The sequence below is a fragment of the Euprymna scolopes genome, chromosome 33, assembly GCF_053919585.1.
Source record: "Euprymna scolopes isolate OS-2025 chromosome 33, ASM5391958v1, whole genome shotgun sequence".
Lineage (NCBI taxonomy): Eukaryota > Metazoa > Mollusca > Cephalopoda > Sepiida > Sepiolidae > Euprymna > Euprymna scolopes.
In genome coordinates, this window is record NC_136514.1 from 91147515 (window position 1) to 91162628 (window position 15114).

Genomic DNA, 15114 nt, shown 5'->3' on the forward strand with positions numbered 1-15114 from the left:
GTGTACAAGAGAGAAACGGGTTAGTAGGTGGAAGTGTTCTGGAGTAAAGATAGATTTAATATATTGCTGGCTTGTTGAGGAGAGAATTGTTCCGTTTACATGTGTTTATAGCTAGTAGTTATCTGGACGAAGGAGGCCGGTTAAAGGAGAAAGAAAGAGCAAAGTCTTCTGCGTATTTACATGTTGTAGTAGGTGTGTGCATGTGTCGGTGTATCGATGAGAGCAGTTCTGTGAATGTTTGTGTGTGTACCGAACGTGGAAACAAACATGAGTTTGAAGAGAGCCATGTTAGCTTGTTGTACTCACGTTCAACCTGGGTCCAAAGGCCCAGGTGAAGTCTGCTGCCTGAGAGGGCCAGGAGGAAAGAGGAGTAAGAGTTTCAGATTTTGCCTTTTATGAATTCAGTCACGTGATTGAGAGCTAGCTTGTGATTAGACAAGCCAGAGAGAAAATGGATTTCAAATGTCAAGCTACGAGAATCAGCTCCTGCCTGTGATTGTAGCAAGTTTCGGCTGCTATACATTCTTACTACCGGTATATCACAACTTATGTCCCATTTTCTTCTTCATGTTTTTGTTTCCTTAAACTGCAAGAAGGCCTTTATAATTATGCAAATATTCTTTTTTCCACTTGAATCATATTCCTGAACTTTCGTCTTATTAAAATACACATCTTTCTGCATTATTAATGAACTCCAATCCTTTAAATTTCATCCTCATGGCGAGATATCGAACGTTGAAGAAGGACTGTGACTTACACATATCTCACACACAAAAATATACCCTTTCTGGTTAAATAAAAATTATTATATTAAATGTGTGTATTTGTTTCTGAGTCGTTTCTATTTGCTGATTTTTTTCTTGGGAGGGAAAGGAGTTTCGATCTATGCCCTCATCACTGTTATGAATTCGGAGATTGGTTGATGCCTCTTCTCCCTACAGATGTTAACAAGTTAGCACACTTAACTAATGAACAGACATTTTTACAGGAGGAACAAAATGATGATTTACACCGTTATCCGATAACCTAAATTCATTGTTCTTTAGCAGTTGATTTTGTTTTTAAATAATTTCATATTTAAATCGTGTTTTTCATCTTTTAATTTTTATTCTTTTATATTTTCATATATTTTATTTCATAATTAATTCGACACAAAAACAAAAGTTGTATCAATTTACTAAAGAAATCCTAACAAACAAAACAAATTTTCTGTTTTGAACACAAAAGAAAAAAAGAATTCATCCCGATTTTTTTTTTTTTTTTTTTGTAATGAATTCCTGGAATGAAAAGTAAGCAATTTATTTATTTATTTATTATCACACTTACAAAACAACAACAAAAAACATTCAGTAACTTTTCAAATAATCTTAAACATTAAAATAAGTTTATTTTGGCGCTTCTACACTGTTGGGACGAAATTTCGGAAATCGTAATTCTGAATTTCACATGAGAACAATGGTATCTACGTATTCCTCGGAATTTTAAGATGATTATGTCCCAAAACTACGAAAATCGATTCGGTATAAAATTAATTATTAAAGAAAATAAAAAATAGAATTTGATGAAAACGATCGTAAGACACAGGAGAATTCAAATGGGAGGTAATTTTCCATTTCGATTTAAATAAGATGGCGGCAATTTTTCACATGTTACCACGATTAAAGTTGTTTTTTTTTTTTTTAATAATTCAGTTATATTTAGGTAAATCCGACTATAATTTGAAAGTTACCATTCTAACTTATTAGAATTGACAAAAAAAAAAAATCAGTTGAAACCATTGTTTTTTCTTATCTAAAAACTCCATTTATCGACTACGAAATATCGTCCCAATAGTGTAGAAGTGCTTTTATTTTTATTGTAATCTCATAAAACATTGATCCCATACTTTACACAGGCGTAATTAAAAAGTATATTCTAAAAAAAAAATATTCAATCTGACATTTAGATTTTTTGTCAAAAACGTGCATATTTAAATAAAACTTGTGATTTCTGAGAAAATAATACTATTTAACATAAGCGCAATAATTTAATTTGAAGTTGGTCAAATTGATAGACAACTGAGCACAAAACTGCTTTTTTGTATTTAATTGTTTTAACAATAATAACAAAAATTCTGTTTACACTTACCTTCTATGTTGCTAGAGAATTCTGTTTAATTTTTTATGTTTCGTCTAATATTTTACATTTTAGAATAGGGATCAATTTCTTTTTTAAAGTTTTCATAAAATGAGCACCCACTTATTGGCCATCACCAATAATTAGAAATTTAATGTAGAAAAAATTTTTGGTAAATCTTCACAATCAAACTCATCGTAGTTTATCCCCATAAAAATTTGCAATCTACTTTTTGAAGTATTATGTTTCAACACATTTCAAAAAAAAAAAAAATATCTGCAAAGAAGTTATTAAAAAAGAGAAATTGCAGATATTAGAAAGGGGGATCATTTTCCTATATAAATTTAATGTAAAATGACTACTTCATGACAATTTAAGATACATAATCGTTCTCTGTTTCTAATTTTTGTTACAGAGCTAGGATATTAGATATTTTATCTCATATGGTTTTTGCTCCAAGACAATGGCAAAATAAGACAAACACAACAAAGCCTTACTTAAAATTCAATACAAATTTTATTAGATCCTCAGTTACATAAAGGAATGCCCATTTGCCTTTGTAAACAGAGCTGTTAACAACCTTGAAAGGTGATAGTCTTTCATCTTAAACAGGAACTGGAAGCAGGTTCATCTGTCTTTGAAGATATGAGTTTGCAGCTGTTGAAGGGGTCGATATGATGCCTTCTGATGTAACAAAATTGAATTCTTGCACTGAGAGTATATTACAGAAATTCATAATTAATGCTCATGTAGGAAAAGTCCTCAATAACAGGTTGACAATTCAGACCTAAAAGTCTCTAGCAAACTTAAATAATAATTAATTAGCCTAATCATTAAGGCTTAAAATAAAAGCCTCAAAGAAACGAAAGTTGGAGGCTCCATTAATGCCTCATAAGCGATGAGTGCGTTTCATAGATCCTTCTTGTATGTCTTGTTTGATGAAACTGAAAAAAAGAGGCACGCAATACTAAAAACCCACAAAAGCGAATCGCTTTGCAGTAAATACAATCGACCAATTTGATTGGTCTAAAACAAATACAATGGGAGGCATGATGTAATTGTCAACTTTTTAACAAGGACGAACAGTATCATATCCCTCTTTGCTTCCTCACGTTGTATTTTATAAGATACGGCTGCATTACTCTTTCAAAGTAAATAAATGCAACAAAAAAATTATCACACAAAACAAAAGTTGTATCAGTTTACTAAAGAAATCCTAAAAAAACAAGTGTTCTGTTTTTAACGCAAAAGTAAAACACAAATTTATCCCATTGTTTTTGTATTGAATGATGAGTTTTTCTTTTTTATTATTCTTTTTAAATAAATTAATTTAATAACTTTAAAAATAATCTTAAACATTAAATACGTTTATTTTTATTGCAACCTAATAAAAAAAATTTCATTTGCCATGCATTATATCAAACGTGGATGAAAAAAGTTTGAAGCTCCAATTAAAAATATCTCCTTAACATATGTCTTTCAATCTGACATTTAGATTATGTGGTCTATTAGAACATAATAATGTTTATGATAAACACAATTAATTTGGTATTATTATACAAACACCGTGACAGCGTTAGGGTTAGGGTTAGGATTAGGGTTAGGATTAGGGTTAGGGTTAGGGTTAGGGTTTAGGGTTAGGGTTAGGTTTAGGGTTAGGGGTTAGGGTTAGGGTTAGGGGTAGGGTTAATTCGCTGTCACGGTGTTTGTATAGTTTTACCATTAATTTAAGGTTAAAATAAAAGAATTGTTAGGTAACTGAGCACAAAAACTGTTTTTTTTTGTTATTTAATTGTTTTAACGCGTAAAAAAATCTTTTTCTGTCTACACTTACCTATTATATCACTATAGAATACCGTTTCATTTTTAATGTTCGGTCCAATATCTAAAATTTTAGAATAGGGGATCTCTTTCTTTTATAAAGTTTACATAAAATGAGCGCCCATTTATTGGCAATCACCAATTAGCAGACACTTAATGTAAAAAATATTAGTCAATTTTTACAATCAAACCCAACATAACTTAGCCATAAAAAAATTCAAAATCTTTTTCCTTGTTATTATGTTTCAACAGCCTAAAACATATCCACAGATTAGGAATAAATAAATGATAATAATAAATATTTTAAGATTTTAGAATGGAGTATATAAATTTAACGTAAAATGAGCACCAGGATTCCTCGATGATATATGAGACTTGATACGTAAATATTGAATAATCTAAGTGCCAAGTTTTTAGAAATAAATCATAATTTATTAAGTGATTTAATCAACGGTTGCTACACTAAGGGTTACATTTTAAAATATATATTTAACAAAATATAACAGTATGAGGATGAATTAAGTTTGACAAAAATCAATTGTGATTGTTTTAAGTTTTTTTTTTAATGTACTTGTCAAGTGACCTATCTAACACAATGTCATGTAAAATTGACACATATTTTCATTTATTGTTCAATAATCAACGTGACATAAAAGTAAAAAAATATATAAACAGGAGTAGATATGCAGATTTATATGAAAGAAAATAACGTAGATTAAACATAGATATATAAAATCCCATTTGCTCCCTAAAACAATATATCAATGTTAAACTTATCTTAAACTTCCAAAAAATTTTCAAGTCTGTAAAAATATAACTCTTTAAAATTCTTAAACTTAAATTTTAATACCACCATATTGAGGCATTACCAAATACCAAATATAACACGTACCACTCATGGACTATACCAGTCACAGAATCCTTTATATGCATAACTTCAACGGAAATGACCTTTCAGGGTCACAAGTCACTTGAGCTAAGAAGATCCAAAGTTCTCTGAACTGGCCAAAATTGATTACTCATACACATTGTGTTATAATTATATTGCACCGTGATTGTAAAAAGAATCGCTCTGCCACAAGGTTGATATCGCTTCTTTGCTGTATAAAAAATTCTGTAAAAAGGGCTGCCAAATGAACATTCCAAAAAGCAAGGGAAATACAAAACTTATGAAATATACATATATAAAAAAAGAAAGAAATTAATAGTAATTGAACCAGTTTGTACAGGTTTTGATCGTCTATAAAAGATAAAAAATGGTTGGTTTCCTTTTTCTGCTTTTCTTGCCCATTTTGCTATTTTTACATTTCCTCTCCACTTAAACAGTTTTACACAATAATCAGACAGAGTAATTTATCACTAGACTTTCTAATTTTCCTTAACTCTCCTAAGACTCCTTCTAACCACCTCAAAACTTTTTTTTTAAATCGAAGGTTAGAGTTGGGGTTGGTAGTCCTAATCCCCTCCAGTATTCAATCAAAGTTAGTCACACAGTCCCATCGTCAACAGCAATTGGTCAAATGCTAATTACGAATATCTCGTCTCTAATTTTTGTCCTGGCGGTCTCACAGTTAATGGCGATATCAGGATCACAAAAAGGTTAATCCTCTTGTAGCTAAATTGAATAACAATACAATTTGTGTTTAACAATTATTTCATGTCAATATTCTATAGCAACCAACTACTAAAACGTAAATAAAAACATGGGGAACAATTGATAGCCCGTCCATTTAAGGTTTGTGTTTTGTGCCTAAATCATGAATAAATAGGGTTAAAATATTTCTAATTTTGATTTTACCTGCATTATCTCTGGTCGAGAGTGACGACAAGGGTGGTCTCATCATGTCACACACAAAATGGACAATAGCAGCAGAGAAGTGTTAGGTAAGCCTGTCTAATGTTCATGTAACAGGAAATACAACCACACAATACATACTGTCTGATCATTCCTTGAAGGGGAAATAGTAGTGATACTGTCCACCCTTCCCTTTCCTTGTGATCTTCCTTCAATCAACCCCCAAAAGTCGTTAGTGCCACCTATAAAAGTCCGATCGGATATTTAAGAAACCATGGACAAAGCCTGCTCTAAAAATACCGTACGTCTTAGCAAGGTATAGCAAATTTATTTGTATTCTTTGTCAATACAATTATTTGCAATGTCTTTAATAAATGTTATTTATTTAAAAATAAATTCTGTACAGTCTCTTTACTATGCAAATTTCCTCTTTCGGCTTTAATTTTTAGTCCACCTGACACTGTCTCCAAACTTTTTCAAAATAATAGTGTAATACTTAGCTTTTTTTCTTTTTGTTTTCAAAGACGGGTAAAAAAAGCATTGTTGATGCATTTTCGGCAGCCCAGAAACTCTCAATTTCCTTATCTTGTTCTTAAGTTCTCATCTCTAATGAATGAACGCTGTTTCTGACAAAGGGAAAGATAACACTGCTTGATCGGTAGTTTTGTGTTAGTGTAACTAGAGATTACTAAATTTTCTTTCCATTTTCTAAACGTTTTTCTGGGTTATCATCAGGGATCTGAACCTTGTTACTCCCAAGAAGACTGACTTATTAAGAGTTGCAAAATATCGGAATTGCTGCATTGCCATTTTGTGTATAGTGTCTGCAACATGCAGTAGCTTCTGGTGGGGCTTTTCCATGCCATATTAGTGGGAACTGCTATGAGTTTTCCTTTTCAGTTATCTACAAAAGTTCTTAATCTTCACTCATTCTTTCGTTTATATTCTATCTCTTTTGTTTCAATTGCTCTTAATAATCCAGCTAACCTCTTCCAAAAAAAACTTAATCTAACTCTGAAGCATGTCAACAAACAAGTAAAGCTAAAATGCAGAATCACAACTTTCAAAGTAAACATCCACTATAAGGTCTTCTTCTCTAACATCAGGGGTTTACATGCCAAGCTTAGAGTAGACCATACGTGACTTGTTGTTATTGTGTGAAACTGGCATTAACTCAACTGCTTCTTTAGTTGATTTCTCCATCAAAAGCTATTCTAACTTCCCATCCATGCCCAACTTTCAATGTCATGGACATGAGATATGTGTCTACATTAAAGATAGGTTCCCCTGTGGCAAGACCGTCTTAAAAAAAGCCTTCAAACATCCCTATGTGTGCTTTAAAGTAGCGCTTACTCACAGCACATTATTTATATTTGCCCTCTACCGTCCAAGCAATGATGGAATTGCAATCTGAGAGTATCGTTAAGCACAATGATCATACCCTGTCATCACATCTCAATAAAGATAAAAATTAAATTCCAAATATCCTCCATCAAACAGTGTATCGATACTTTATAGCTAAATGGGATAGTATATTGACACTCAATGACTGTTTAAGAAGAATGTGTTTGATATAGAAACTACATCTTTAATTGCTTTTAATTGCCAAACTCTTTACAAAGAACTTTGTAGCAAACTCAGCCCTATGCAACATCGACATATCTGTTCAGAATGATACCAAACCCATCAAAAACATTGCTGTCAGAAAAGTAACTGACTTTGACAATATTCTAGTAATAGTACTCCAAAATCTGTAACCGGAACTAGCACTTATTCATGCAAAGCTGTTCAATCAATGCCTAAAAGAGAAATGCTTCCCAACACATTAGAAAACATCATTAGTTTGCCAAGAATTTAAAATATTGGAGATCTGTTTGCGGCATATCAGTACAGACTAATTAGTCTTCTGTCTGTCATGAGTAATTTTCTTGAATCCGTGTTAAATATAGAAATTGTTAACTCCCTCAACAAGACTAACATAGTGATATGAAAGATCTACAGCTGATCCACTGACTGTAATTTCATATAGGACCAGTGAATCTGCTAATATAGGTTTCCTCTTAAGAGCAATAGCTCCTGACATATTGAAGGCATTTGATAGGGTTTAGCATAAAGTTCTACTCCAGATTGGAATACCTGGAAACGTCTTCTTTAGCATCGAATTTTTCCTTTTCAATACGGTTTAGAAATAAGTGTCGATGGACAAAAATCCAAAACACAAAGTATCAATGCTCGTGTTGTATGTATCACAAATCTATCTTGGGTCCAACTCTCTTCCTTCAGCAATAATCACCCAAATGCATTCTAAATGCATCTGCTAATATATATGCAGACAACACTACCATCTATGGAAACACTTTAAAAGCCAACAACAACTAAAATCTCTCTGAATCTCTCCTCTTATCTTGAGCATATGGTGCAATGGGGCAAAAAGTATATGGTTAATTTTCATGCATCAAAAACCAAGTTCTTATTTTTTCACCACAAACGCTCTGATCCACTCTGAACACCAATTGATATGAATTGCTGTCATTTAAAATAAATTCTTGATTTGACAAGCTTATAGGTCTGACCTTCACTCCTGCCTTGAAATTGGAGACCTGTGTTAAATCTGTTGCCAAGGTCGCCAGCATAATGGTTGCATCATTTTGCCACTCCAGAAGGTATTTCACTTTCAATACAATCCTCTACCTGTATGATTCAGATACCTCCTAAAATGGAGTACTGTTTCCATGTTTGGGAAGCAGCTGCTTGCAGCACCCTAACCATACCTCATTCAAAACTGGAACTCTAGTAGATGATGCCATTTTCTCTTTCCTGCAAAATATTTCCAACAGGAGAGATGTTGCAAGCTCGTCTCTACTTTATCATTATTTTCCTGGTGAGTCTGTGTTTGAACTATAATTTATCGTTCCTCTTTGTTAAACATTCACGAAAAATACTTGTCTTGCTACAATTATATTCAGCAATTTCCCCTACTCCTTATCTGTGCCTAAATTTAAACACAAATTCCATGAACCAAGATTATTTCCTAGAATTGCTTTCCTGTGGATCTCTGTTCCATTGGCATGCTTTTCACCTGACTACAATATTGTCGTCTTCAAGTCCAAGGTAAACAAGTTCTTGTTAAGCCGTCACCTTAAATAATCGAATGATATCCAATTCCCACCAATGACGATTACTTCACTGTTGTCCTGGTGACCACCACACATTCATTTACCCTTATACTGGAGTAGCCTTCAGTCATTAAGTGGTGTCTCTCTTATAAAATATACTCCTTATATATTAAGTTGCTTATCCAAGATACTGGTCTTTTCATTTGAACAACTAGTACTGTACTAGTAATATCATGCCATCATACGATCCCAGCCTGCATTTTACAAACCAAATGCAACAGTGTCAGCAGCAGATCAGAACTATCTCTTTACAATGGTTATATACATGCTTTATAAATTTTTTAGTGCAATAAAATTCAGAACTGATGTGCCTTATCATCCGAATCCTAGTCCTTCATGTGAAAAGAAAGAAAAAGTTGAATCCTACAATTCAGACTTTTTAGTCGCTATTTTTTAATTTGATTTTTACCTATTTGAGATCACAGGTTTATATACCAGTTAAGAAAAGTGTATCCTGTGGGTAGACTGTCCGACACATAGTGTTCTAAAGCACATTAGTCATCGTCATGAAAGACAGAAACAAAGACAGAAATTACATCCACTACTATTATGTTTTTTTTAATTACATACCTTCTGCATCACTAACATTCTTCCAACAACCAAATTGCAAAAAAAACAATTCGCTTAAAAAACTGGCGCTTGATTGAATTTGTCATAACCAAAATTTGTGACCATAAAACTTCAAATACAATCGTTATTTTCACAAGATATGCTATTTATCTGATCATACATTTTTGTGCATCAAAACATTGCTTTCTTTAAATCATCAGCATGTGGTAAAATCACAAGCACCAAAACATATTAACATCTTTCCACTGAAATCGTTAATTAGAAAAATAGTCTTACCTTCCAACATAGATGAATAATACACTCAAGATTAAGCCACAAGTGATATTGATAAATCATGGAAGGAGTAAATGAAGCTGTGCATGAGATGTTCGTTAAGCTGTTTGAAAACCCCAGGTTTAATGACAATAACAAGATAATATCACTGATAAAACAGATGCATGAATTTCATAGGACGTGAATTAGTGATAAAATTAATATCCTAAGAAATATATCTATTGGTTTTGTAAAAGTAAATTTCAGAAAATTTTTTGTGAAGAACAAGAGTCTTGGTGGGCTGTAAAAGCTACAAAAATTCAGGAAATGGGATATAAAAACTCCAAATCTTTTTACGCCAGCTTTAATGATGCACAGAATAACAGCAGTACAACTATCTTATCCTTTGACGGTCAGACACTCTACACTAGCAAAGAAAATATTTTAAAACGTTGCATGTAGCACACCACTTCATTGTTAAACTCACTATCTTAGTTTGATGACAAACTTGTTAGTTACAGAACATAATTTCAGGTTTCTGAGCTTTCATTTGAGCCTACTTTTTACGCAGTTGTGAAACCTATAATAGGCACATCGTGTGATAAATCCCAGGAAAATATTTTATTTCAGTGGGGATTTTAAAATACTCTGGTCAAAGACTCAAACAAAACCTTCATAAACTATATATAGATATGGAGACAAGGATCTGTTCCCCAAGATTCTTAAAACGCATTGATAAACCACCTTTACAAGAATAAGTGTAACAAAGGTATGTTATTATCATTATGAAATTACATTGTTCTACATAGATTGTAAAATAATGGCCCGTGTGATGCCCAATAAAATCGTGGAACACCTTGTGGATAAGATATATCATGAGTCACAATGTGGTGTCCGCTCACGCCAGGCTATCATTGATATGATATTTACGATACAGCACATTGCTGAGAAGTCATGAGAGAAGAATGACAATGACTCTAACTCTGTAATAGAACATCTTCTGTCGAGGGCCCTGAAGAAATTCAAATATCCTGATATGTTGGACAACAGCATATCTTTTCATGAAGCTATGAAAGCTTTAGTTGTCTTTGATAGTGTCTCATCAGATGCCATAAACGATACAAAACAATAATGACATCGGTTTTATTTGCAGTATTTTTCATTTTCAGTAATGCTCAGTCATGCGTTTAGGAACTTCTTATCAGATGTTTATTTTCAATTCTAGAATGCTCTTCAACATCAGCAATTCAAGGAACCTTTATATGAATAGACAAAGATATTCTCTTTGTTGATGACTCCACTCCTATTACCATATCTCATGAAGAAGCCCTGTCACAATTCCAAACCAATACTGAAAAAAGTTCTTGGACTGAAACACAATGCATTTATACATTAATTCCCAGAAATCCCTATCCATGTTGATGTAAAAAATAGAAATATGTGAAATCTATTAGGGAAGCGAACACAATGCATCCTGCACACTAGATGATGATATTACTAATCGAATTGCAATGAGGGAAAGAGTATCATGAGGCCATTGTCACTTTTCGTAAATATACAGTCGATAGACTTTCATCTTGTTTCATCAGTTGCACCTAAAATCATCACTTGATAAGTATTGCTCACTTATAAAATGTAAGAGTAAATTGCAAGACTGCTGCACAAAACTATCTATCAAAAGCTTTCAGTACTTATAAATGCAATTGTTATCGGTTACGATTCCAATCTCAAGCAGTTTTGAAATGTCAGTAATGATGCAAGCACCACTGAAACTGTCAAGAATTTTATTGTCAGAATCCCATATGTGGAACATGACAAGAGAGTCTATTATGCACACACACACACATACACACACACACAAAAAAAACATATATATATATATATATATATACACTCTGTTTCAATGCTACTTATTTTCTCACCACGATGTGAATCATACAAAAATTCTTGTTTAATTGTCTCTAGACTATATCCTAAGAAACATCTGTATCGACTGGTTCTGTGTCAAGTCAAAAAAATGATTTTTCTTCCGTGTCTCATATGCCTTTGTCGATTAAATAAATCTAAATTTTGTGAGTTCCATCCAATAATATTCACAGCACCGCAAGCAGAATACTAATATGTAAAGGACGATACTAAAAATAGTAATTTTCATTCAATGTTTTTTTTTTATTTACAGATGTTCCTGCTTCCTTCTACATTCAAATGGATCACCATTTTCTTTAGACATTAGTCAATAGAAACTTGTGTTTGGATGACAAAAACCATTCATTTGAAAATGTAATTCTCGAAAAATACTATTGAATAAATTCTCTGAAATAATGACAAAAATAATATATTACAAAGACATTATAATATGGTTCAGATAAATTTTAAAAAAGAACCACAAATTGCATAAATATTTTATACAATATGAAAAACAACTAATGTCTCTTACCGATGTAATACTAGATAAGTGTTATATTCTTTTGACGTTACTCACTTTTGCTTAAAAACCTGTGAACTTAAACTAAAAATATGAGAGTATCTTGCCATATTATTCATTACTACATTGGTAATGTTCCAGGATCAATTGTAGTGAAACATGCTCGAACACTGTGAGGGGAAAACACATTTTTGTGAGGTATAGAAATACTTGTATTCTGAAAAATTAGTTAGTGAGGTATATGAAAACTAACTAAAAAATCGATGTTAGTGAGACATACAAATCAAACTATGGAAAAAACGCATTCTGCTGAAATGTGTGGATATTCCTCTTCCGAAAAATCCAATTTAATCAGAGATATGAGAGCTCACACTTCGGACAAATTGCATTCTTGTGAATTGTGTGGATACTGTTGTTCTAGAAGATCACATTTAGTGAAACATATGAGAATACACACTGGTGAAAAGCCACATTCTTGTGAAGTTTGTGGATATTCTTGTTCTGTTAAATCAAATTTAGTGAAACATATGAAAACACATACTGGAGAAAAACCACATTCTTGTGAAGTTTGTAAATATTCTTGTTCTGAAAAATCAGCGTTAGTTAAACATAGGAGAACTCACACTGGTGAAAAGCTACATTCTTGTGAACTGTGTAGATATTCTTGTTATGAAAAATCAACGTTAGTAAGACATATGAGAACTCATACTGGTGAAAAGCCACATTCGTGTGAAGTGTGTGGATATTCTTTCACTACAAAATCAAATTTAGTGACACATATGAGAATTCACACTGGAGAAAAGCCACATTCTTGCAAGGTGTGTGGATATTCTTGTTCAAGAAAATCACATTTAGTGACACATATGAGAACTCATACTGGAGAAAAACCATATTCTTGTGAAGTGTGTAGACATTCTTGTTCTGAAAAATCAGATTTATTGAAACACATAAGAACTCATACTGGGGAAAAACCACATTCTTGTGAAGTGTGTAGTTATTCTTGCTCTGAAAAATCAGATTTACTGAAACATATAAGAACACACACTGGTGAAAAGCCACATTCTTGTGAAGTATGTGGATTTTCTTGTTCTGAAAGATCAACGGTGGTGTCTCATATGAGAACTCATACTGGGGAAAAGCCATATTCTTGCACAGTATGTGAATATTCTTGTTCTCATAAATCAAGTTTAGTGATACATATGAAAAAGCACAATTAATGAAAGCCATAATCTTGCAAAATATGCTCTTGCTCTTGTCCTAAGAATTTGCATTATAAGAATTTCAAGACAGTTATATATTGAAAAATGGCAGCATAAACCCGAAAGAGAGTATGAAACTATTCAAAATTATTACAAGCATTACTTAACAGGCATTATAACATGGAACAAACCCGAAAAAACTCATGATTGATAAAATAATTCCAAATGATTTTTATCATTATAGAGTGAAAGGTAAGAATATAACGCAATATAAGGAACTCAAGACTTTAAAAACGACAAAGTCTCTGGACATGTACAAATTCCGTGATTTTGCAGAAGCAAACGTCTTAGTAAAATCTTGTGAAATAACTAGATATAAATCCATATAAGGCAAAGCTTTTTCGTAAAACATGGCAACTGTAAAAGAGACAACGTCTAACATTAAAAGAGACTTTCCTATATATTTAAATCGTAAGGAAATCAAATTTAATATTAAAGAGCTAATTACTTGACTTCTTTTGATGTAAAATTTTAAAAAGATGGAAAATATATAATGTTAAGTGAATAGCAAACAAGTCACAAAGTCATATTTTTACATGCCGTCAATATTGCTGTTCACAAATAAAGTGTATAAATAAAAAAATTGACAAAAGCAATATCTTATACAATATTTTAATATTTCAGTTTTTATGAAAATAAAAAGCATTCACAAAATATACTTACTATGTCAATATTCCAGTTCTCATAAATAAAGTGGGAAAATATGCAATTCACAAAAACATGTACTTACACACTATGTTAATACTTTTGCTCTCCAAAATAAAGTGTTGTGAACAGAACAAAAATTTCAGAAAAATATTCTTGCAAACTATGTATACATATGAGAATCCACACCGAGGAAACAATTTTTAAAACCTACATGGCATATGCAACGGTTTACCAAATGTAAGACGGATTCAAACAATTGCGGTGAAAGGGGTGGTCAGAATCTTTAAAAGATTGACTGGAATAATGTGTGAGATAGCAAAACAATATCTGACATCACATAGTATGCCCCATCCCCAACTTGAACAAAATGATAAGAAATTTAAAAATAAAAGAAAAAGACGTAGTAGATATTGGATATAGCTAAATTAATCGAAAACAAGGTTGAAACAGCAGAGCCAGGAATAACGGCTGGAATGTTACAGGTATCATTAAATTCCTGCATAAAATACCTACCAAGTTTCTGGGTGAAAAAGGTAGCATCATTTTACCGCAACTATAGTGGTTTATTCACCAATCTCTTGATTGGTAAGGAGGTTACTGAAACATGGTTCATAAAAAATAAACCCCCATATCCCCAAAATTGTTAGACAATGCCTTAATAAATACAGAGAAATATGTTCTCTCGCTACAATATAGAAGCTCTTCCTATGCTTGGTTGCATTGAACATCTATATGTTCAATATATATATGTATATATATATATATATATATATATATATATATATATAGGCATACATCAGTATGTCCATATATCTATATATGAACATCATTGAACATTGAACATCTATATGGACAATTCTTAGTTATAATGTATCTTAAAAAAAAGAACAAGCAAGGTGTTGGAGAAAGTGATTTGACATCAAAAATAAGATGATTAATAAAACCATCATTGAATAAGCATGTAAATAGATGAATTGCTTGGATTCATTACCAGAAAGCATATGATAGTGTCACCCACTCGCATGCCTATTAGGATGCTTTTAATTTCATTAG

The 15114-nt window shown here is 32.1% G+C and overlaps 1 protein-coding gene across 1 annotated transcript; it reads left to right on the forward strand.

Annotated features, from left to right (window-relative positions):
• Nucleotides 1-1035: 1035 nt before the first annotated feature.
• Nucleotides 1036-14810, forward strand: LOC145258357 (uncharacterized). Its single transcript, XM_080116593.1, has 2 exons — nt 1036-1289; nt 11909-14810. The coding sequence occupies exon 2, from the start codon at nt 12418-12420 to the stop codon at nt 13369-13371; it is 954 nt and encodes a 317-aa protein (XP_079972719.1). The 5' UTR covers nt 1036-1289; nt 11909-12417; the 3' UTR covers nt 13372-14810.
• The last annotated feature ends 304 nt before the right edge of the window (nt 14811-15114 follow it).

Coding starts and splice junctions, on each gene's coding strand:
- LOC145258357 (XM_080116593.1), top strand. CDS start 12,418: ATGTTAGTGAGACATACAAATCAAACTATGGAAAAAACGCATTCTGCT.